The 24475-nt window shown below is 34.0% G+C and overlaps 1 protein-coding gene across 4 annotated transcripts in view; it reads left to right on the forward strand.

Annotated features, from left to right (window-relative positions):
• CSMD3 (CUB and Sushi multiple domains 3) overlaps positions 1–24475 on the forward strand; it is a 605903-nt gene that overhangs the window by 509938 nt on the left and 71490 nt on the right. For all 4 annotated transcript variants that reach the window (XM_064646451.1, XM_064646458.1, XM_064646466.1 and 1 more), the window contains 9 exons: positions 1504–1681; positions 3229–3374; positions 6289–6369; positions 7540–7653; positions 11313–11501; positions 11910–12056; positions 14575–14763; positions 22250–22435; positions 23724–23918. In XM_064646451.1, the coding sequence (XP_064502521.1) occupies positions 1504–1681; positions 3229–3374; positions 6289–6369; positions 7540–7653; positions 11313–11501; positions 11910–12056; positions 14575–14763; positions 22250–22435; positions 23724–23918 (1425 nt within the window). The remainder of the gene's footprint in view (positions 1–1503; positions 1682–3228; positions 3375–6288; positions 6370–7539; positions 7654–11312; positions 11502–11909; positions 12057–14574; positions 14764–22249; positions 22436–23723; positions 23919–24475) is intronic.

A 24475-nucleotide genomic window follows, 5' to 3' on the forward strand; every position in this document is an offset into this window, starting at 1 on the left:
AGATGAAGATAAAAAAAATCAACCAAATTAATAATAGAGGTCTAAAATGTGTGTTATACTGCATGATTACAGACTGTCAACATTACTCAGCTCCTAGAAAAATTTCTTACATTACATGGGGGTTTGTGCAGTTATTTACTGTGGTGTTTTTAGTAAAGAGTTTGTAACAATCTGAATCAAATGTTACTAAACTTGCTTTCTGTTTAAACAATTTTCTTCTCTTTTTGCATCCTCATGCACCTAATATTTCTTTAACCTGTACTCAGCATCATCTAGTATTCTCTGACCCTTCTTAACTCATCTCCCTTGCTTTCATCTGTTTGGATTCTGTTCCTTTCCTTTTCCAAGAAATCTCTTTGCCTGACAGTCATCAGACCATTTCTTCACTCCCCTAAGACCCAGCTGCAAAATCAATTCTGTCTGCACTGCTCAAACCCCTTTGAGACTTTGAAGCTAAAAGCTGAAGAAATACAGTATGCCAGCTGTTCAGTCTGAACAGATGAGGTGTGACTATGAAAGTCTCCTTAACCTACAATTCAGCACCAAAGTGTATATATGTATAAACCCTAACACATGCTTTAGCTAAATACAATGCCTATAATTCCTATATGTAAAACTTGTATTTCCAACAACCTGTTCTCTGGTTAGAGATTTTTAAACATATTTTATGGAATCTGGGTTGCCATGCCATGTGCATTTTGGGGTAGAGTGAGCAAAATAAATGTATACAAAATAAAGCAAATGATACAGTTTTAACCTTGCTCACTTTTCCGGAACTAGGCTTCTATAACATAATTTCTCTTCTGTAATAACAGGGTGGTGTCATACTCAACATCATCTGAAACCTCTGAGGAGAAAATCATGTAACTGGACTAAGGGTTTTCCAGAAGTGAAAATCCAGAATCTGTATGGTGATTTTTGCACTATATGGCATCTAAAATTAGTACAATTCAATGCGAATTACAGAGAGAACTCTTACTTTATCTATCAGAATTCGTTTCCATAAGTGCAAAATTGCTATTCGTACTGCTGGACAATGTTTTTATTTTCAAATTCCCCTGTAATTTTCACCCACCCATCAACCAAGCATATCGCTTCTCTCACGTGTTACTTTTGGTTGTCTATCTGACAATAAATGAAAGCAATTAATGGGATTCCCAACTAATTTGTAGCTAGCATTTATACAAAGCCCTAACAAAATCATTTTCAGTTGCACAGGAAATTTTACCCAATATCTAAATTTGGCTTTAGTTCCAGTTCTGATAGTATTTATAACATCGGAATTATTTTTTTTTTTTCGCTTTTTTATTTGACCAGTAATGTCAAAATGGACTTCTGACTCTTGGCACAAAGCTCAATAACATCTGTTTCTTTACACAGCAATGGTCATATGCAATGTAGTTATAGTGTACCAAATGTGTTTAACAGTATGGTTTTTACATAGTCTAATAACCCAAAAAGAATTTAATGTTTTGGGGTTTTTTTAAATTGTCTTTTTTATAGCTCTCTGTGGAGGAAATATAACTGCAATGAATGGCACCATATACTCTCCTGGATACCCTGATGAGTATCCAAACTTTCAAGATTGCTTCTGGCTTGTAAGAGTACCACCTGGAAATGGAATCTACATCAATTTCACAGTTCTTCAAACTGAGCCAATATATGATTTCATAACTGTCTGGTAAGGAAACAGTGTTGGCATTTATTTAATCTTCATGTGACACTATACAACAAAGCATGAATTTAAAAGAGTATATTTGTGGTTTTACCCTTGAAACTGATATTCTCTGTAGGCCAAATGAGTGAGTTGTACCAATTCATGTTTTCCAATGGACTATTCTCTCTAGATAGCACTGGACAAGAATTCAAAATCAATAATAGTGTTCCTCAGTTTGTCAACAAGAGCATACAGAGATGTGCTATGACAGCCCATCAACAACCAAGAGAAATAATGCTTAAGGAGTGATAATAAGAGTTTACAGATATGTGTGTTAGTGGTTTAGAGTAGTAGTACTAGAAAATATGGCAACACTTCCTTAATTTCTTCCAAGTTGGCTCTTTTTACTTTTAAGAGTACTTAAAAGGAGAGACTCTATTTGTATCTAGCCATGACAAAAGGAGTTGAGCCAACAATAGCCATAAACAAATTATATTCTCTATGTACCTGAATCCATGTCTATCATGGCTCTGCATGATAACCTATCACCCTCATCAGCAGCCTATCACATTAATCCCTCCACCACGTATCTCAAGACATGGCTTTAGGCCTCATTTCTATACATGTGCAAAAATTGTATTATATACATGATGGCTACAGAATTATATAGTTTATGCCACTTCTGGGATTATAATTGTTTACAGAATTGATCAAACTTTTTACAGAAGTTTCCAATGGAAAAAAATGCATTTTATTCCCAATTCAAATGTTTCAAAGCATATAATTTCTCTGATAAAACAGAGGGGGAAGAGTCAATTTGTCAGATTTGGACAAACATACTACTACAAAATTTTCAAAATAAAAAATATCCATATTTTATTATATATTGTATTTTTTTCAGTTAAATATTATATATTTTCAGTTAAAATAACAGTTGAAAAAATTAACTGTAAACTTCTATTATTTAATGTTTGTCAATTCTGATCTGAAAGGAAGCAAATATGAACTTTTAATGCCCTTGTACTCCGATTCTGTCCTCTGTACAGTTCCACTGTTGTTTAGTACTAACTTTGATTTAATTTTTCTACTGAAATTAGAAATTTCTACTGAAATTAATTTTCCCATGACATAGCAATGATCTTACCAGCAATACATGTTTTGTCTAAATCTCAATAAATAATGCAAAATAATATCAGTAAATGCATGTGAAGAAGATTTAATGTATTAGGTTTATTTATTTTCTGATAGCCACATTTGAAAGTATAAATACACAAATGTAATCAGAGGTTGTGGCAAGAAGATGAAGAACAATTACAAATTCAATAATTTTGAATTTGCTTCGATTTTTATTTGAAAATAAGGAAATTGCTTTCAAAAGGTGCTTGAACTAAGATCCAGTCTACACAGGATTTGAAAAGTCTTTCGACCCTTCACATCTATTTTATCTTATTTTAGTTGTCTTGTGCCTTTTAGAGTAATCTAGAGCAAAATTGCTGCAATCATTTAAAAATTAGAGAAATTATATTATTTGGTTGGGAAAAAAAAATATTCCTGTGTTTGTTTTTTCTTAGGGATGGACCAGATCAAACTTCTCCTCAAATTGGGCAGTTTAGTGGCAACACTGCCTTAGAATCAGTCTATAGCACTTCCAATCAGATTCTGATCAAGTTTCACAGTGACTTTACTACCAGTGGCTTCTTTGTACTCAGTTATCATGGTAAGTGTGATAAATTTCTCTATTTCATTATCTGCACTGGTCACTGCAGGCAGACAACTCATGAGAAAATTAATTACTTTTCCTAAGAAGAGTTGCTATTATTAGTATGACTGACCTGCACTAGGGTAATGCAAACATATGAAGGAATAATATGAATGATGAAAATAAGCTATTTTCTTGACCAAATATTAAATTTACTAGAAGTCAAGCAAAACAACAAAAGAAAAGAATTCACTGTGATGAGACAGGAGCAAAGAATGTAGCATCAGGACCCTAAAGCTCAAGGTGCATGTCTTCTTACTGCTTACGATGCTTCTAAACTTCCTTTGAAATCTGAATGTTTTTGGAGGACGTTAAATTTTTCTTAGATATTGGGATATTTTGAAGAAAGTACTTTTTTTGTAGAGATGCCAATGATAGTGAACTATACTGTGTAGTTAACATTAATCTACCCTGGAATTAACTACTGACTGAATGAAAATGGGTAAAAATAAATGCACCAAATTCTACCTCTTTTCATAATCATTCAAACCCTCTGTGGCCAAGTGTGTTTTGCATTCCTATAATTACAAGGAAACAGATCCATAAGTAAGGGTGCTTTTAGGTGCTCCATGAATGCCTATTGGAATGACTATTCTAGAAAACATTGACAATCTTTTTTCTGGATCCTGATCAGATGTTGGGACTAGAAGACATTCTTTTTGGCTTAGTAGAGACCATGGTTAATATAGATAGACAGAACTGAGGAGCAGAGGAACCATAATCTAAAAAAAACAAAGCAAAACAAAAATTACCTAAAGCTCACAATGAAAAAAAAACCACCATCAACAGCACTTGAATTTATTGCAGGATATAGACTCCAGCAGCGCTAGGTAGAGAGGGCTAAAAATTTCTATTCCAAATCTTGGCATCTAAGTTGCATGTATCAGCTTGTGAAGGACAAAAATGACACTTCGTATTCATTAATATATAAATTGATATTTATTGATATCTACTAATATATCGGTATTTGACCAAAAATATGTAAAAACACTCATGGAACCATAGAATCGTTCAGATTGGAAAAGAGCTTTAAGATCATTGAGTCCAACTGTAGACCCAACACTGCTAAGTCCACTACTAAACCAGGTCCACAAGTGCCAAATCTACACTTCTTGTAATTACCTTCAGAGACTGTGACTTCACCACTTCCCTGGGCAGCCTGTTCCAATGCTTCACAACCCCTTTGATCAATAAATTTTTCATAATATCCAATATAAGCCTCACGTGGAGCAACTCGAGGCTGTTTCTTCCTGTCTAATCACTTGCTAGTGGTAAAGTGTCTCTAAGGATCTTATCTTCTTTCACCTGTTTCTTTTGCTGTGCAAATTATCATTCCACAGATGTGGGCCCTAATGCATAGTAAAGATGCAAACTGAGCAGCAAAAGGATTACTCATGAAGAAACTTAAAACAATCTTTGGATTGATGTTGTCAAGATAATAAAAATCTCTCAGTATCTTGGAGGCTGTGATCCTTCATATCAGCTATACAAAATTTATAGCAGTAAAGGAAACATGAGAGGAGTCAAATCTATTTAAAATAGATAATTCAGGGATTAAAATTAATGATGCTCCTGATACCCTCAAATGAGAGACATTTGAGATAAATGATACAATTTTTTTATTGAATCAATTTTTAATGATATTGTGATTCTTATTATTAGTTTTCTTAGGATGCAAATAGCAGAGTTGTTTCATGTTTACTTGGTATGTTTTACTTTAAATTGCTTTATCCTAATGTTAGCTTTCTGACTCACTGATTTAAGTAGATCTTCATTATATGATCAACAAAAAGGAGTATAATAGGAAGATATCAAATATGGGTGACTCAATAGTAACAAAAGGTCTTACCTGTTACGGTATAAATTTCGTGACTGACAAAAGTTTGGCCAATTAGATTACTACAGGATCTAATCACAGGAAGCAACCAAAAATGTGTATTACTGAAGCTGAACTGTCATCTACCATGAGTAGATGATGTTTCAGTGCTAAAGGGAAATGCTATAAAAAACAATGCTATATGAAAGTGCTATCAGTGAAAACCAAGCATACTTCATCCTGACTGTACACTTTAAAACAGGGAAGACTATACTGTTGGTATAAATATGTCAATGTGATTTCTTTGGTAGGATTTCTGTCCTAATTGCATTAAGATTAAATGGAATTTTGTCTGTGTCCAGATATGGGCCTATCCTCATACAATCTCTGAAAAAAAAATCTGTATAGCTTCTGCATACTCTTCCTACTTATCTTTTTATTTTTTTCACCTAATTATTTTGCCTGGCTGCTGCATCATGTGTTAAATCACAGAAAATTATTTCATGTGAGACTTCAAATGAGAATTTTGAAAGCTGCATTATTCTCTGACCCTATCTGCAGGTGCGGTGTGCTCCACAACTATTCATTTACTGGGAAATTTCACATTCAAAATGCTTCTGCCCATTAGTTATTCTGCCTCTGAGTAAAGTGTTTGGGATTCCAAAACTTGTATTTATTACAGAAAAGTCCAACAGCAAAATTGTATTTAAAAAAAAAAAAAAAAAAAAAGAACCCAAAACAAGCAAAACAATAGTTTCACAATACAAAAATATTTATTTTTTGTGTGAGATCACTTAAGTGAGAAAATTGGTAACCAATTCTAGGTTTCTTAGGTTATTTATGAGGGTTTTGCAACTAAAATAAATAACTAATCAAGAACACAGACACAACTTCTGATGTTTTGATTTCCTTTCTTTTGATTCTCCTGAAAGTTTCAAAATACATTAATAGAGTTTTTACTTTTATCCTGTTAATATGGGTATTAAATCAGTTAAGTTTGCATGGCTCTGTTAACTGTGTTTGAGAATGTCAGCTGTGCTTTGTTCCTGTTTATAGCCTATCAGCTCCGGGTCTGCCAGCCTCCAGCAAATATACCAAATGCAGAAATTCTAACTGAGGATGATGAATTCGAAATAGGTAATATAAGAAAAATGAAAGCAACATTTGTTTCAAAAATAAGCTTGCTGTGCATGGGATGCTTTTCAGGATGAAAATCATGCCTATAATACATTAGATTTTTATTTGAAAATACGTTTTTTAAGAAGTCATTCCTCTTCCCTATACCTCCTGAATCCCATTCAGAAATGACATATAAGTAATACAGTAACTCTTTGTAATTGACTTCATTTTAAAATACATTTTTCATACTCTCTAATATAAAACATTGTATTACACTGAAACAAACAAACAAAACCCATAAGAAAACATGTAGAAAATAGTATATTCTGTACCAGAATTAAGGTCGTTTGACCTTAAGAGTAAAATCAAATTTGTGAAAATTATGAGGATCAAAGAAGGGGATGACATTCTGACCTTCTGAGACGTGTAATAATATTTCTTAGCCACCTACAATTCAAAGAAATTTGATTTATATGATCAGATGTCTGATCATATAAATTTCTTTCATATGTCAGATGTCTGAATGGCTAGTTTTGCTCATATGATGACAAAGAAAAATAAATTTGTTTTTAGTCCATATCAATATTTGATTAGTTATAAAAGTAACAAAGAGAAAATATTTTTTCCCCTTTCTTCTCTGTAATCTGGACCAAAGAGAAATAACTTCTGGGTTATAAAAATTTCACTTTTATTGGTATATAAAACCATAGGAATTATTTATTTCTTAATTAAAAAATGAAAATTTCTTATTCTCACCATGCCAAATTTAGATATCATCAACTAAATCTAGTTCCTGTTTAATTTTTTCACCCCTCAGGATTGTATGAGTTACTGACTTGATCTAATACCTTTAGTTCCATAATGGTTATCCTATAAATTATATTGCCTAAAGCTCTGTGGACATGTTCACACAGCATCAGTCAAACCTAGACAAATTAGCAAACTATCCAACAAATAATGTGGTGAAAAACAGTGATAGATGCAACACAGTGTGCAACACAAAGCTCATTTACCACGTTTCTTAGACTAATCAAAGTTGTTTATGCCAGAGGTCATTTAGCCCATTTTATGTGGTGGCAAAAAACTTCATTAATCAATAATGTTTTCAAAGCTAAAAGTCTCAGTTAATTGCTGTTTAATGTTTCTTTTGTTTGTTTGTGTTTTGTCTTATTTTGTTTTTCCAAACAGGAGACATAATAAGATACCAGTGTCAACCAGGCTTTACGTTGGTTGGTAATGAGATTCTGACATGCCGACTGGGCGAAAGACTTCAGATGGATGGAGCACCACCTTCTTGTCAAGGTTTTTTCTCGTTTTTATTTTCCTGCTGCCAGTCCAGCTGAATGGTGATTCCTCACATACCCTCCTCTATCTCTTTACATAAAATGGCATACTGAAACTATTTCAGATTTTTTATGCTATTCCCAGTATATCGTTGTTGTGTTTCATATATGTCAGATATTAATGCAAGATAATTAGTAATCTTTTAGTGAATTTCACGAGTTTAAAGGACTGCTGCTCTACTTTGTGAAGTATTGAAAACTGCAAATACAAATATAATACCATCTCATTGTTAAAGTCAAAACAAGATTACAGTCCTGCCAACCACTAACATCACAGTTTAAACCAGTCTTCATTAAGCTGAAAGTAGATATGTTACCCTCTAATATAATTTTTCCATAATTTTAAAGAAAATATGAGGGTTTTCTTTCATACTGAACTGATGAAGAAGCTAATGAAGATAAGCCTTGCACATGCTCTATTGAAAGACTGGAATCTCTTTGAAGTTCCAGTGATGAGTATGTGTTTATATTTTCTTACTAATTTTTCCATTTATTTCCAGAAAGATGAATAAGGACTTTCAGTTATAAACATGTATTATAAAGTCTTTTCTAGAAAAAAAGACGAAAACAAAACACTATAGCCTCCTAAAAGCATGAGTGATGTAAGCAACAGTCATTTTGGATTCTGCTGGTTGCTGTAATATTCCTTTGTGATCCTTCTACTGTTGAGCTTAATATTCTAACATCTACTGCAGGATTTAAATACTTTCTCAAATCAGTCATAATAAATACATTTGATTTACATTTGTATTATATGAAAAATACTACTTTCTGTTTTTTCTACCAATCCGATATTTTGGTGTTCCTTCCCCAGTAATTTTAATTCATTAACATATCTATAAAACACTGATGTTGAAAGATTTATTTGGCGATAGTAAATTAATTGGCAATAAATCTACTACTTTTACAAGTTAAGCTTTAATATCTAACTGTTTATTAGAATTTGATGAAGTTTCAAACTGGTGCACAGTATAGATGTTAGGAAATTAAACATCAGTATATTAATTTTTAGAACTTAATTATTACTATAATCTCCACCTAGGTTTTCAGATGAGAGTTAAAAAATTACTGTCTTATAAATATATCCTTTTCCTGCACTCCCAAGAAAAAAGAAGAGTCTACTATTACAGCTGAATAAACTATTTTCCTTTGATTTTATGCACAAAACTATGCTAAAGTCAAACTCATTCATCGCAGTCTAGCTCTTTTAAGAGTCTAGCTCTTAAAAATGCAAAGTGATCCTGAAATGTGAGCTTCATAAGAACTTTAAAACTGATGATTTCTGAAAATTCATACATTTTTTTAGGTACAATTACTTCTATAAATAGCCTCCAACACCCCAATTTAAATTAAAATCCTAACTTGGCAGACTCATAGAATTTAATAGGTGGAAAACCATTAAATAACCTCCAGGCATTGCTTTAGCTGTTAAAATGATGTAATATTAGATAGGGCAAATAGAGACATATGTGCTAATCCTGAGGCATTCTGTCAGCATGTGTTGCTGAAGGCATATTTGTATTTAATGCAAGACCAAAGACAAAACCTCAGGAATGATGACTTCAGTTACCACAGTTAATCTTTTAACTGTCAGATATAAATGCTAAACATTGGATCCAATACTGAATATTAAATCAGTTCTTTCATAATTTTTGTTTAAAGCAGAGTGTACTGAACGTAGTTTTTAGGGTTAGATCCAGAGAATCAAAATGAAAAATGCAAAGGAATTTGTTAAATTGTGTTAAAAATTACCAAACTCGACAGGTAGAATAAGCAGCAGCATAATTTTAATTTGTATTTATTTATATAATATCTAAGTTTGAAAATCACAATATATAAGTAAAATTTCAATGATGAATGGAAAAAAATAACTTTTTGGAATCTAGAGGCAGCAAAATTACATGCCTAACATTTCTGTTTTTCGTGATTTTAGTATATCACACTGATCTATGGATAAGCCACCATACTTTAATTGTGCAGGCTATAGCAATCACTCTCAGTTCTTCTGTTGGTTCTTAAATGATTTACTAATTCTTTTCACCAGGTAGAGCAGAGGTTTGTTGTTAGATTTCATTCTGTTAACTCCTGTTGACTGAACTTTGTACATATGTTGTATCCTTTAGCTGGTGTAAAATGACTTTAGGTTGAATTTTTCTTTAATTTTTAACTTAAAATAATTTGATAAGTTGGATGATCATTTCTTAAAATTTTTGAAGATTTCCTTCTTTAGATGAGAAAATAATAACTAAATTGCACGAGCTTATGCCATGGCTATCATTTTATTTTTTAAAATACAGTATTTTCCATATGCAACATGTAACCTTGTCCTTAATTTTGGTTTAAATTATTTTCTACTTTCAGGATAAATAAAAACTTCACAGTAAGAAGATCCAAACCGTATTTTGCATCATAATTAAGGGACCCTGAGAAAATTCTTGAATGATGACTCTTAACTATATCTCAGATATGTTTTCTCTGATTCATAAAATACTTTGCTACTTGACTCCCAAGGGAATCTATTTTACAGAATTAGGTCTTTAAACAATTAATAAAATTCCTGAGGAAGTTTAGCTGAAGATCCCTTAATTAAGGACAATTTGCAAAGCAGAATAATATGGAGGCGGCAAAACTAGCTGCAAATAAACAAGTGCAGCCAGATTACTATTATGCTCTTTCTGCCACACATTTTTGTTTATATATAATTTATATATATGTATATATATGTACTATAAAGCTGAGTGGATCAGTTCATTCGTTTGCTTGAGCTTTGTGTCACAACTGGCACAGCACTGTAGTTTGACCAATTCCAGCCATATGAGTTTTCTCAGGTGACATGGAAGTGTTTTATTCAATCTCTTCTTGAAAACAAACACAGGACATGAGAAACAACTTCTTAAATTTAGCTAATTTGCAAGTGAGAGATTAATATTTTTAAAATATATCGGCAGATTCCTTTCTCTTTTTCAAGTGCGGGTTGGATGGATTTGCAGGGGGTTGTACTAAATGACCTTCAAATGTCCCTTTCAATCAAAACATTCTATGATTCTTACGATATTTTATGGAGACTATTATTCTTTTTCTCACTCATCTTTGCTTTTCTGTGTTCTTTATCTCTCTTCATAGTCCAATAACTTTTCAACATAAAACCTGATTTTTGTATGTAATAAGCCAATATTATTTTCAGTGTTCTTGAGAAACCTAAGATCCTATTATTTTTCTTGCGTAACTTTTAATAACTCAGGACTAACTAATTTTTTTGTAAGAGTTAGTTGTCAATATAAAACCAGATTTCAAAGCTCCTGTTTAGCAGTATTCAGTTCTGAATATACTGTAGGCACTTGTTCCTATATCATGAAGCAAAACCGTTTTTTGAAAAAAGTTCTGATAACATGGTAATATCAACTATTTCTATTTACTGAGATTTTTATTTTATGTAGACCTAGTGAATCCAGATAATTCAAAATTAAACCCCTGCATCATATTTTTAAACATCATTCTGCTCAATTTATATAAAAATAATGAGTAATTAAGTTCTTTTGAACTCAGAAAAATCTTGACAATCACATGAAACAGAAATAGTGGGCTTTAGTTTTTTTTGCCAATCTTTGTGTTTCACAGTGCTCTGCCCAGCCAATGAAATGCGTCTGGATTCAACAGGAGTAATATTGAGCCCTGGATATCCTGACAGCTACCCCAATCTCCAGATGTGTGCATGGACCATTACCGTGGAAAAAGGCTATAATATCAGCATGTTCTTTGAATTCTTCCAGACAGAAAAGGAATTTGATATACTTGAGGTGTTTGATGGTAACTATAGGATGCATAACTTTGGATTATACTTTTGCTATATAATTGTATTTTTATATTGCATCTGGGTAATCACTACTGTTTATGTACATCATAACTTTTCAGTATAAAAAAATCTTTAAAAAAAGAATTATTTTGATTCATTGTGATAAAAGGAATTGTTGGATTACTGTCTTTTGAAATTGTACTGCATAAATTACGTTTAGAAATAAATTTTCTTTTAAGCAAATATATACTGTCTAGCATATAACATGTAATGTCAACTTCTATTTTTAATTCAAGTTAATTTGCCATTTGCTTGGAGGAGGCTTTTTACATATATATAGTTATGTGCACATAATTTATGGTATGTTATTTTAAACTTTGTAACTCCTTTTTTCTTTTTTTTTTTCCTTCCTTTGTACCAAGGACCAAATAGTCATAGCCCATTGCTCATATCTCTCAGTGGGGACTATTCATCTTCTCTAAATATAACCAGTAATGGCCATGAAGTATTTCTCCGTTGGTCAGCAGATCATGGCACCAATAAAAAAGGTTTCAGGATAAGATATATAGGTATGTAATTGTGACTCTCTACAGTGTGTATAAAATTTCAATACTGAACATTTATGTATGTAAAAAGGGTAATATAAGCTATGTTTTGTATCTTTAATTAACCAAACTGAAAGGAAATCCAATCTGTTCTATCTATGAACCTGATGATACTGATCTTGTGAGGAAAAAATACCTCACACATGTGCTCTGTAGAGATTTAAGAAAATGCTTCACAGGGCTTTCAAATGGCATAAACCAGCACTAAAGATGAAAGAAGCTTTCCTCTTCTCTCTCCCAGCATTTATTTTTGCTTGTGTACCTCCTGGGGTGTTTTCCAAACTGGATCTTTATGCAGTTCATTATTAACAATTTTGGTGGGACAGAGAAAGACATAGAAACAAAGCAGGAGTGAAGAGCTATAAAGAGAAAAAAATATGAAACCCTGGGGGATTGAACTCTTTAATTTAGGGTTCAACAGAAGCAGCAAACAGTATTAGAAGAGGTCAATTAGTATGTAAAAAATGCCAGTATTTTATGTGTTATTAATTCAAACTGACATAATGATGAATTTTGTGTGAAAATGGTACTTAATGGTAGAATTTTGTATAATTACTTTTACAGAATTATTATATAATAAGAATTTCACTGGAAAATTATATTAGTTAATCAAGCTAAAGTAGACCTGTTGCAATTTGCAGCAATTGCACAAAATCTATATTTGATTTTTTTATGATGACTAAAGATATGAAATATACAGAATGGAAAGTACTAGGGTTAGTATCTGTAGATATTAGAGAAGTTATTGGCATAAAGCAATTTCGCTTTACAAAGTGAAGAAAGAAATAGAGAATAAATATAAAATTCTTTCTGCTGGTTTTTTTGTTTTTCCTCACTCAATTTTTGGCTCCTCCACAACTGCAATTATGAGCCTAAAAATGATTAGGTTCATAATATTCAGTGAAACAACATCAGTGTCATCTTTCCCTTTAGGAGAGGATAGTTTTCTCAGACTTAAAATGTTTGTTGTGAACTAGATAACATTCACTGTTGATTAGACACAAAGTATTATTTAGAGAATATACCATAGTACCTATTTTCATTTCCTATAGTACCTCTTAGATCTGTTAAAAGAGAAAGAAGAAGAAATTCATCTCTTTCCCTACAAGTAGTGAGAGAACTATTGAGAGGTAGACAGGAAATATTTAATTGTGGTCTGTATCTCTCAGAAAATACCAGTGTATTTTCTTATACACTAGGTATCTCTGATTCTTCCAAGAGTGTAAGGCAGGAGAAATTTAGTGTAAGGAAGAAAATATTTTCATAGTATGTGCTCTGAAAGATATGGCAGTACTTCTCATTTTGGTCTTTGCTTTAATATATTTAACATATTTTTGTTGTAAACAAACTTTATTCTGTGTAGAGGAAGCTTTCACCTGAGAAAAACATTGACCTGAAGTAACTCATGGAACATGGAAAGGCTTAAAGAGCAAGTGAAGCAGCACTTCTCTATTTGCCTGAGAAAACAAATGCCTATAGTTGTAAACATTCTTCAAAGCCTAAAGGAAGCACTTGGAACTTCCAGCATAATTTTGTTTTATACAAAAAAGGAAATTGGCCATCTTGGCTAGCAGCCTTGAATTAAACCAATTAAAAACCAAGTTAAACTCTTACACAAACAACATTTATCTTAAACTAGTTACCAGGTTGCAAGAGCCTTCTGGTCTGTAGCTAACACAAGTGACTTGGTACTCGTGGATTTAATGAACAAGGGAGGGAAAGGAAATATAATAAGCAAGTGGTATTTAATGTCAGAGAGTCTTGAAGTACATAAATAATTTCAGATTATGGCAATTGTATCTATTAGAGATAACTTTTACTCTCACAAAGATTTCTGATTTTTTTCGTAGTCTCTAGATAATACTTCTGTAGGACTTAATGTGTTCTAAATAAATCAACAACAACTAGAAGCAGATTTGGTATTTTTGCCGTGGATTTATGGTGGCCCTAATATGTATGATTAAAATCTATATTAAATGTTTTGCTTCCCTTCAGTTCATTCTATCACAGAACTTGAAAGAAATAACTTATTTAGGACCAGAAAGAAAAGATAATTTGAAAAGAGTTATGCGCAGATGTTTCCTTCTTTCAAAAATTTGTATACTACTGAAATGTATACAATTCAATAAATTTCATCATAAACTAAAATTCTGTAGCTTACTTGATTTAAAAAGAAGATGGTGAAAAAATAAAACAGAACAAAAACCCAAAATAATAGCCAGTTATAAAAGTGAGCTATCACTCTATTTCTTTTGAGGCTACTGAAACCTGAAGCTTATAAAGAGCTTAAAACGGTTTATTTTTTCACCTTTCTATTTTGTCATATTGTTTGATGCATGCATGATCAGGACACAAAATAAAATTTTTAGTGGTGGTTTCTCAGCTTCTTATCAGATGTCCACTGAATTCAGCCAGAATTTTTCAAGAATTATCATCTGAATTTGAAATGCATATCTTATTTATTTGATATTTATGTTTAAAGCTCTCTACTGTAGTACTCCAGAGTCCCCTCCACATGGTTTCATTGTCAGTCAGACAGGTGGACAGCTCAACAGTATGGTTCGCTGGGCTTGCGATCGAGGGTTTCGGCTCATTGGGAAAAGTACTGCTGTATGCAGGAAGTCTCCATATGGTTATTACTCGTGGGATGTTCCAGTCCCAGCTTGTCAAGGTAAATTCTTTAATTAAAAAAAAAAAATACTCTAAGAAACTTCCTTTTTCCTTTTCTAAGTTTTCTGACTTAAAATGAATAGCAGGTAAACATTTCATGGTCATACTTCTGTGCCAAAATTTTTCTACCTTATAAAACTTATAAAAACAAATGTGTTTTAAGAGCCAGGATTTCAAGAGAATTTGCTAAGACTGGCAGATACTAAAAGTAACCTATCTCACTGTGAGGGAACCTTTCCCCCCTGTACACATGTAAAATATGAAATTATTCAAAAAGTTAATTTAAAACTGAATATATTTAAAGTTCATTTATTGTGATTCAAGAATTACATTAAAATTAATAAAAAAGAAAGACCTGAAACTTGCTACATTTCCAAGAACAGGAAACTGGACCAAGTTTTACCTATGATGCCATATTTTGCCTCTGATGCCATTCTAATATTTTGTGGTTTAAATTGAAATTTAAAAGATAATTAATCAGGTTAGCCATATATTTAATTTCTTCTGTCTTATAAAAAACCAAACATATTCTATCTAACAAGGAAAAGGAAATGATTATTTATTACCCATAACAACTGTATACTAATTCTTCCTTTCCTGAAAAGAACACTGTTGTTCTGATAATTTGTCTGTGTCTCTATTCAGTGAACTATTAGAATGACATTTTTGTTCATGAAAATTTGCAGATGTGCTTGTTCAAAATATATGCATTTTGTTCCAAGATAAATGCTATTGAAATGCTCCATGTTAATTTCCCCACAAGGTTTGTTTTTTGACAAAAAGTCTTTGAACTGTGTGTTTCTAAAGCAAAAGAAAAAAAAGTTTGATAAACTTCTTACTGTATGTGCCTATAGTTTTTAAAAAGCTGAAAGTCCTCAAAAGAAAAATACAGTCATGCATTTGCTACATATAATTCTTTGTCTTTTTCACCAAAGGACCGCCATTACACTTATCTGCAGAACTTGGTCAAACTCTTAATTAGATGTATAATATAATGTGGAAAAAAACCCCAAAACACCAAACCAACAAACAAACCCAACTCACCAAATTCAAATACCAGATAATTATTCTCAGCATACTCAGATAACACTTTAGGAACAAGTGAAGTTAAGTGCTTAGTAATTTCATTATGTCTGATCAAGTACAAAGACTGTTGGCATACTGTAACTTATTTAAAGTATTTATTAATTGAATAACAGTTAATTATAATTATGGGGCTAGATTTGATACGTGATATGAACTTTATTTGATTCTTCCTGCAAGACCTTGTGCTGGAAAGTGGTTTCTGGCCATGACATGTAGCTGCAACTCACAACAGCAAACCCTTTGGATTCAACCTAAAGACACATTACTGCAAAACGCTTCAGGAATAAACTGTTTCCATACATCAGTTATATATCTAAGCTTCCTATTGTTTTGCTGAAGTTAAAATTATTCCACTGTGATGGGTTGACCTTGGCTGGATGCTAGGTGCCCACCCAGCCATTCTATCACTCCCCTTCCCAGCCGGACAGGGGAGACAGTAAGATGGAAAACAACTCGTGGGTACGAATAAGGCAGATTATTAAAGCAGAAGCCGGGTGACAGCTTGTGTGCACAAAAGCGAAGTGAAAGATAACACGGTTTATTCTCTATTTCCCATCAGCAGTGATGGTCGGCCACTGCTGGGAAGCAGGGCTTCAACACGTGTAATGGTTCCCTAGCAGGCAGCCACTGGACACAATGAATGCCTGCCTTCCTGCTCCTTACCTTAGCTTTTATATCTGAGCTGACGTCATATGGCATGGAATATCCCTTTGGGTAGTTTGGGTCAGCTGTCCTGGTTGTGTCCCCTCCCAGGATCTTGCCCTCAGTTGAGGGAGGAATGTTACAGTGCTGATGGTGTGCTCAGCAGTAGCCAAAACACCGGTGTGTTATCAACACCCTTCTAGCTGCCAATGCAAAGCACAGCACTGTGAGGGCTACTGTGGGGAAATGAACTCCAGCTGAGCCAGACCCATACACTCACCTGTCCAGATGATACAGAAGGTTCACTCTCTTGTATCAAAGGATTCAGAACACCATCAGTGGATATCCTTCATGTTCTTTCACAGAGGACACTTACAAGGCACAAGAGCTTTGCCATTCCTGCTACTGCTGAACAGTACAGCTTCACCACAAATTCTAACTCTTCAAAGTGTGGGCTAGCAGGTTTTAGAACTTCATGATATTGAGTATGAACCACTTGTTTTAACAAGTATTATAATTGTCAGTCAGAATTTGCCAACTATTTTTCCAGGTGATATCAGATGACAATGTCACAGTCCCAACTTCTACTTCCCATTCTCTATCATTTATAGGATGAATTTCAAAGCCATTTTAATCAGTCCTTTCACACATCTGAATGTAGAATTGCCACAAATGACCATTTAACACAGATAAGAAAAAGTATTAGGCCTTCTTTTTTTGTATAGTATTGTAAGTTAAAAAAAAAAAAATATTTGCAATTTTGCAACTTCTTTCAAAGCAACGTCATTTTAATCTATTTTTTTTCTGTTTCCAAAATTAAGATTGCCAGTCAAATCACAGTAGTAGTAATAGTAATTACGACTATTTCCTATAGGAAATAAAATATCTCAGGCCTCAAAATTATCTATTCTTTAGTGATACCTCTACAATCTGCACAGCTAGTGGATTTTGGTGCTTTGCTGGATTTTTATAGCAATACTAATTGCATTACCTGGCAAGCATTTCTACTTCCTTCAGAATATTTCATGATTTTCTAAACTAATTCTTCACATTTTTCATTCTGTATCTTTACTATTGTTGAGATTGTCTTCTGTAATTAATGAACGTCAATAGCCTTTTTCACTACAACTGCTAATGAGTGACGTTAGAGCAATTTTATGTTCTCATTCTTATACCTATATGACTAGAAATCTTGATCTCTGAACCTCTAAATATATAATACCAGCCATTCTTCATATCACTTGCACTACAGGACTGGGAGAACCTGAAACATCCAGACAATGTTTAACCTTGGATGAGAGCTTTTTTACATTATTTATAAAAAATAAATAAATCTCAGTGGAAGAGACTAAATGCAGTAGTAAGGAATCAAAGAGAAATACCTCAAACCAGACTTCAGCAATTAACTGAAACCTGTTTCAAAGTTAATACAAAAGGACCCTTGATCTGAAAAGGGTCTTCAAAATCATTATATCATATAATAGTAAAAACAATACAAATTATTTATCAACTTTAATGTTCTAACTTTTAGATATTAACTATTCTGCTTATATAGGCATACATTAAATGAACTATAATGTGAAATTGTTGTTACCTATGTATCCATCTCAGATTAAAGATATTAAGTCAATAAAAGTTTCCCATGGTAAATTATAAGGTCTGATCATGATAAACTTTTGAAAGAATTAACAGATTTGCACTAGTCTATCTGAGTACAGGAATTCATATAAATGATTGAATATTTATAACTGATCATAGATCTCAGAAGATTCAAAGTGTTTTAAAGCATTTGGTTTTCTCTCAGTTATTTTTTACATTTGCATTTTTATCCCAGAACTATATGATTCTTGGTTTTTAATTATGAAATATTTCTTTTGCAAATAAATATTGTCTCACACAGATCTCATTGGAAATCATTATTAGTACTTTGTAATATCATATATGGATAGTGGGCAAATGCTTTTACAGGAATTTTAGGTAGAGATTTTAAGTAAGTGAAGTTTAAAACTCAACATTATATCCAGAAAAGTTGTCTACCTCAGTAATCTAAATTGTCCACAAGAGCAGACATATTGTTGTATAAATGGTGATTGTTATGCAAGCTATACTAAAGTATTTTAAAAAATTAAAGATAAATAAATGAGTAATTAAATAGAATTCCAAGAATATATGGTTAGATATGGTACATGATGAGTTATGCTTTTATAAAAAATTAATGGTGTGGAACAAATATCTGATGGGTAAAGCATAATCCTTCTACTTTTAGATTTTTTAGACATGGCTATAGGTTTGAGATAGTCATATTCATGCACATGAGAACAATTATTAGAGGTATGTATAAGATAAATAAGTCATATTTATTATAAGTTTTGTATTTATTGCACAGACAAGGTGATAGCAAATAAGTAATAGTTTTCTGTGATCTTTTCAACACAGTGCGCCTCTACTATCGTTTGTTTTTTTTTTTTTAATTTACATCTTATATGCAGGGGTTTTTTTATGGCAATACAAGCATATTCTAACACTGATACTACTACAACTGGAAGTTGTTATAGCATTGGTGCTTTACCTGTGTCTTAGCTGTGATTATTGCCTTTGGTATTATTATATTGCTTATGAAGCAGATCAGTTTTACGTCAGATCACCTCCTAGTAGGGGCAAAAATAGATTAATTTTTTTTCCCAAGTATTTATACGTAGTCTGAGAGGATTAACTTTCCTGTGTAGGCATGATAGGTACTTTCTTATGGCTCAAGATTCCACTTCAAAGTAAGGTATTTCAGAATTAAGTGCCTAAGCCTTTTTCTTTCCTTTTTTTTTTTTTTTTTTCTCTGACCTACATTAGATATATTGTGTTAGATGGTGGAAAAGGTTTAGTTTTTTTTTTTTGTTCCCAAACAGTCAGAGCATTATTTAGAAGCAGATCTTCTCTCGGTATTTTCTTTCTGGAAAAAAAAAAAAAAAAAGAGAGAGAGAGAAGAAAAAAAAAATAGCATGGCTTACATTTTTATTTGCACTTTTCAATTTTCTTCTCTAAGTGGTAGAGGATCCAGCAAGGAGAGGTGCTGGACCTTCTCAGCAACAAGGAGATGCTGAGATGCTGTTGAGGAATGTAAAGCTGAAGGGCAGCTTTGGGTGCAGTGACTGTGAAATGATGAAGTGCAAGATTCTTAGACCAGTGAGAAGGGCAGAAGCTTGCTAACTTGACTTCAGGAGAGCAGACTTCAGCCTCCTCAGGGATTTGCTTGGTGGAGTACCACGGAATAAAGCCCTAGATTCATGAGAGGACCAAGATAGCTGGTTAATATTCAAGGATCACCTCCTCCAACCTCAGAAATGTTGCATTTTGACAAAGAGGAAGTCAAACAAAGCTCCAGGACACTTGCCTGGATTATCAAGGAGCTCCTGGACAATCTGAAACACAAAAAGGAGGCCTACAGAGGGTGAAAGCAAGGGCAGACAACCCGGGAGGAATACGGACAAGTTGTCCGAGCAGCTACAGATCACACTGGGAAAGCTAGAGCCCTGATAGAAATAAATCCGTCCAGGGTTGTCAAGGGCAACCAGAACAGCTCCTAAAAGAAACCTAAGGAAAAGGTGGACCCTCTTCAGAAGGAAACAGGAGACGTGGGACATGGAGACGGTTGAGGTACTCAGCAATGTTTTTGACTCAGTCTCCACTGACATGTGCTTTATCCACACCTCCCAAGCAGGGGAGGCAAAGACAAGGGCTGAGAGAATCAGTAACTTCCCACCATAGGAGAAGATCAGGTTCAAGACCATCTAAGGAACCTGAAGGTGCACAAATCCATGGAACTTGATGAGATGCACCTGTCAGTCCTGAGAGGCATGGTGCACAAAGTGGCAAAGCCACAATCCATCATATTTGAGAAGTTGTGGTATTCTGATGAAGTTCCAATTGACTGGAAAAGGAAGAACATAGCCTGCACTCTTAAAAAGGGAACTACAGGCCAGTCAATCTCACCTTGGTGCCCAGCAAGATTATGAAACAGACTCCTCTGGAGACTGTGCTAAGGCACATGGAAAATAAAGAGGTAGCTGATGACAGCCAATATGGCTTCATTAAGGGTGACTCATGCCTGACAAATTTGGTGGATTTCCATGATGGGATTACAGTGTTGGTGGATAAGGGAAGAGCAACTATGTCATCTACCTGGACTCGGGCAAAGCATTTGACACTGTCCTGCACAACAGCCTCGTCTCTAAAATGGGGAGACGTGGATTTGTCGATGGATCACTCAGTGGATAAGGAACTGAATGGATGGCTGCACTGAAAGATTTGTGGTCAGTGGTTCAATGTCCAAGTGAAGAGCAGTGATGAGTGTCGTCCCTCAGGGCTTGATATGGGGACTGTCCCCATTTAACATATTTGTCAGTGACTTGGGCAGTGGGATTGAGTGCACCCTCAGCAGGTTTGCCAGCAACACCAAACTGTGTGGTGTGGTCGACACACTGAAGGGAAGGGATGCCATTCAGAGGGATCTGGACAGTCTTGAGAGGTGGGCCTACATAAACCTCATGAAGTTCAACAGAGTCAAGTGCAAGGTCCTGCACGTGGGTTGGGGCCAAAAAAAAATCCAGGCTGAGCAGAGAATGGATTGAGAACAGCCCTGAGGAGAAGGACTTGGTGTTGTTTGATGAGAAGCTCGACATCACCCAGAAAGCCAAAAATACCCTGGGCTGCATAAACACAAGCACAGCCTGCAGGGTGAGTGAGGTGATTCTCCCTCTCTATTCCACTCTTGTGAGACTCCATCTGGAGTACTGCATCCAGCTCTGGTGCCCCTAACATAAGAAGCACCTGGACGTGTTGGAGTGTGTCCAGAGGAGGGCCACAAAGATGATCAGAGGCCTGGAACATCTCCTGTGAAGACAGGCTGAGAGAGTTGCAGTTGTTCAGGCTGGAGAAGAAAAGGTTCCAAGGAGACCTCAGAACAGCCTTCCAGCCTAGAGCAAGCCTAGAGGAAACCTGGAGAGGGACTTTTTACGAGGGCATGCAGTGGTAGGACAAGGGGGAATGACTTTAAAATGAAAGAAGATAGGACACATCAGGAAGGAATTCTTCACCATGAGGGTGGTGAGACACTGGAAAAAGTTGCCCAGAAAAGTTGTGGATGCCTCATCCCTGGAAGTGTCAAGGCCAGGTTGGATGGGGCTTTGAGCAACCTGGTCTAGTGAAATGTGTCCTTGCTGATGGCAGAGCGGTTGGAACTGGAATATCTTTATGGTCCCTTTCAACACAGGATGTTCTAAGATTTGATGATTTAGTATTTTCAACAGAGTATTTTCTGCTTTGCAGGTGGAAAAAATAGTATGTTCAAAGTTAGTTTTAGTACTTTGCCAAAGGTCACACTGTACATTTGATGGAAGAAATCTGAACTACCAACCATATTTGTAGTTTCTCAGATGGTGTCTTACTCATTCAGCCATGCTGGTTGTATTTTTTCCAGATATTCTCTATTCTCTTTTCTTTACTATCTTCTGCATTTTGAATGGTTAGCTGCAGAGTTATGAACCATTTTTCTTATTTTCATCCTCCTTCAAAAGACAAAATCTTTATTTGATTGAATTCCTTAAAATTTTAAGAGTATTTATTTTCATGCTTAAAACACGTATTAAACAGTTTAAAATTATTTTTTATGACTTTAAAACCATTGATGTTGCAATGCATAAACCATTTGAGGTAAGTGGAAACTTATATTGAAGATGTAAAATAACTATGTCTTTCTCTTTACTCAGCAATATCTTGTGGAATTCCTAAAGCTCCATTAAATGGTGGGATATTAACTACAGATTACTTAGTTGGCACCCGTGTTACTTATTTTTGCAATGATGGATATAGGCTATCAGCCAAAGAGCTTACTACTGCAGTCTGCCAGCCGGATGGGACCTGGAGCAATCACAATAAAACACCTCGATGTGTAGGTAAGTAACATGTAAAAAGTCCCTAGTAAGAACCTGTGTGTACATTTTGTTTATTTATCCAGGCCATAAATCTTCACATTACTTAAACTTTCATCTTCAGGTTACTTTAATCTATAAATTATTGATGGTATTAAATTGTTATGAAATGCATATTTGCAATGTATGTAACTAAGACATGCTGTGACAGCAGAAGAAATATACTAGAGCTTATAGAATACAATAAAACTAATAATTAATTTATAGATAAATCAAAGTTAATGGTTGCAGAGGTTTATGCAAAAGCCATCTCTTCAGTGAGAGTTGCAAAATTCATATACTGCTAACAAACTCTATTTACTATCCAGAATTGCAAAACCTCTGGGATACTTATTGGAAACTGCTGCTTATTATTTATATTCAGCCCATCATTATAGTCCTAAACCATCTGAACTTGGGGGAACATCACTGCAGAGAAAATGCATGTTTACTCCCAAAGAGAAATGGATACCAGCAGTTATAAATGGGACAGGAAAACCCAGGTGACTGTAAGACTGATACAGAAACGTCAGAGTATCTGATGCACATTAGGATTTGAATTATCTCATCCAATGAATTTTGGAAATGAAAGAAAACATACCCTAAAGTAATTTTCAAGGATGTTCTCTTTCTCCTTTTTTATTTTCTTGTTCTTTTAAATTGCATTCAATCATGCATTTTCCTCTTTCTAGAGGACCAATCCAAATGGAGAGAAATAAAGTAGGAAATATTGTTATGCATGTTAAACTTTTTTTATTTATCTTGGAGTTGTACAATATTTTTGTTCCATTTCTGGAGGAAGAACACATAGAATTAAGACATGAGATTAAAAATGTATAGCTGCTGAAAAAACAACTTCAACATGGATATTATTTTATCTATCACCAATGTGCAGCCTCTCAAATTTCATGGAGTTTACCTGGGTAGAAAAATACTTGCTGCGTTTAAATGTAGCTAACACTTTACTAAAGATTCTGGTGCCTGATATAAAGTGTCACAGGAGGTCCATCTACAGTGAATTCAACCATGCTATAGCTTCTATCTACACTGATTGCATCACTCTGAATACACAATCCCTACTCTGGCTAGATCATTATTAATTACATGAGAGAACTCATACCTGCTAACAAAAGGCAATTTCAAATACAGCATTAGTCTTCAAAGATTATATCACTGTATTTAATAAATATTTTTGAATTAGTAACAGTACATATTTTCCCAATTTGCCTGTACTAAGCCACAAATAACTATGTGGGTTTTTTTATTTTGGCAGTTGTTACATGTCCAAGCATCAATTCTTTTACACTGGAACATGGAAGATGGAGAATAGTGAATGGTTCACATTATGAGTATAAAACAAAAGTAGTTTTCAGCTGTGATCCAGGGTATTATGGTTTGGGACCAGCATCTATCGAGTGCCTTGCTAATGGCACCTGGAGTTGGAGAAATGAGAGGCCTTACTGCCAAAGTGAGTACATGTTGCATCTTCATCTGCTGTATAGACATCAGAAGAAAATATTTTACTGGGTGAATTAGAAAATAGCTAATTAAATATTTAAAACAGTTAATTAGAAAAAGTGTTTCTTGATTGGAATTTCTGGGTATCCAAAAGGCTATTATTGACAAATATACATTAGGTTTAGTGACAAGGACATATCTGTAAGCAGTCTTCTGGATTTTAAAGGTCCCTATATTTATAAATGTAAAAGGAAGTAGTAGAGAACCTTTTCCTATATATTTTTTTCGGTCAGGAATGCTGTATGGTCTAGAAAAATGCAAAACCTTTGTATATTGTCTGCATGGTTGATAAATAAAATAATCTCTCCTTTCAGTTAGTTGTCATGTAATGTGCATTTACACACATCCAGATCATTCCTACCATTAGCTGGTGTGCTGATAACCTGAAGTAGTTAATTTTCAAAAAATAAGTAATGAATATTGAGATATTTAAAGCAATTAAATGTGCTTCCCGCACCCACCCCTGTGAAAAGCAAGTTTCTTCATACATTTGAATTTAGGCACCTC

Source organism: Pseudopipra pipra, chromosome 1, assembly GCF_036250125.1.
Source record: "Pseudopipra pipra isolate bDixPip1 chromosome 1, bDixPip1.hap1, whole genome shotgun sequence".
Taxonomy (NCBI): Eukaryota; Metazoa; Chordata; class Aves; order Passeriformes; family Pipridae; genus Pseudopipra; species Pseudopipra pipra.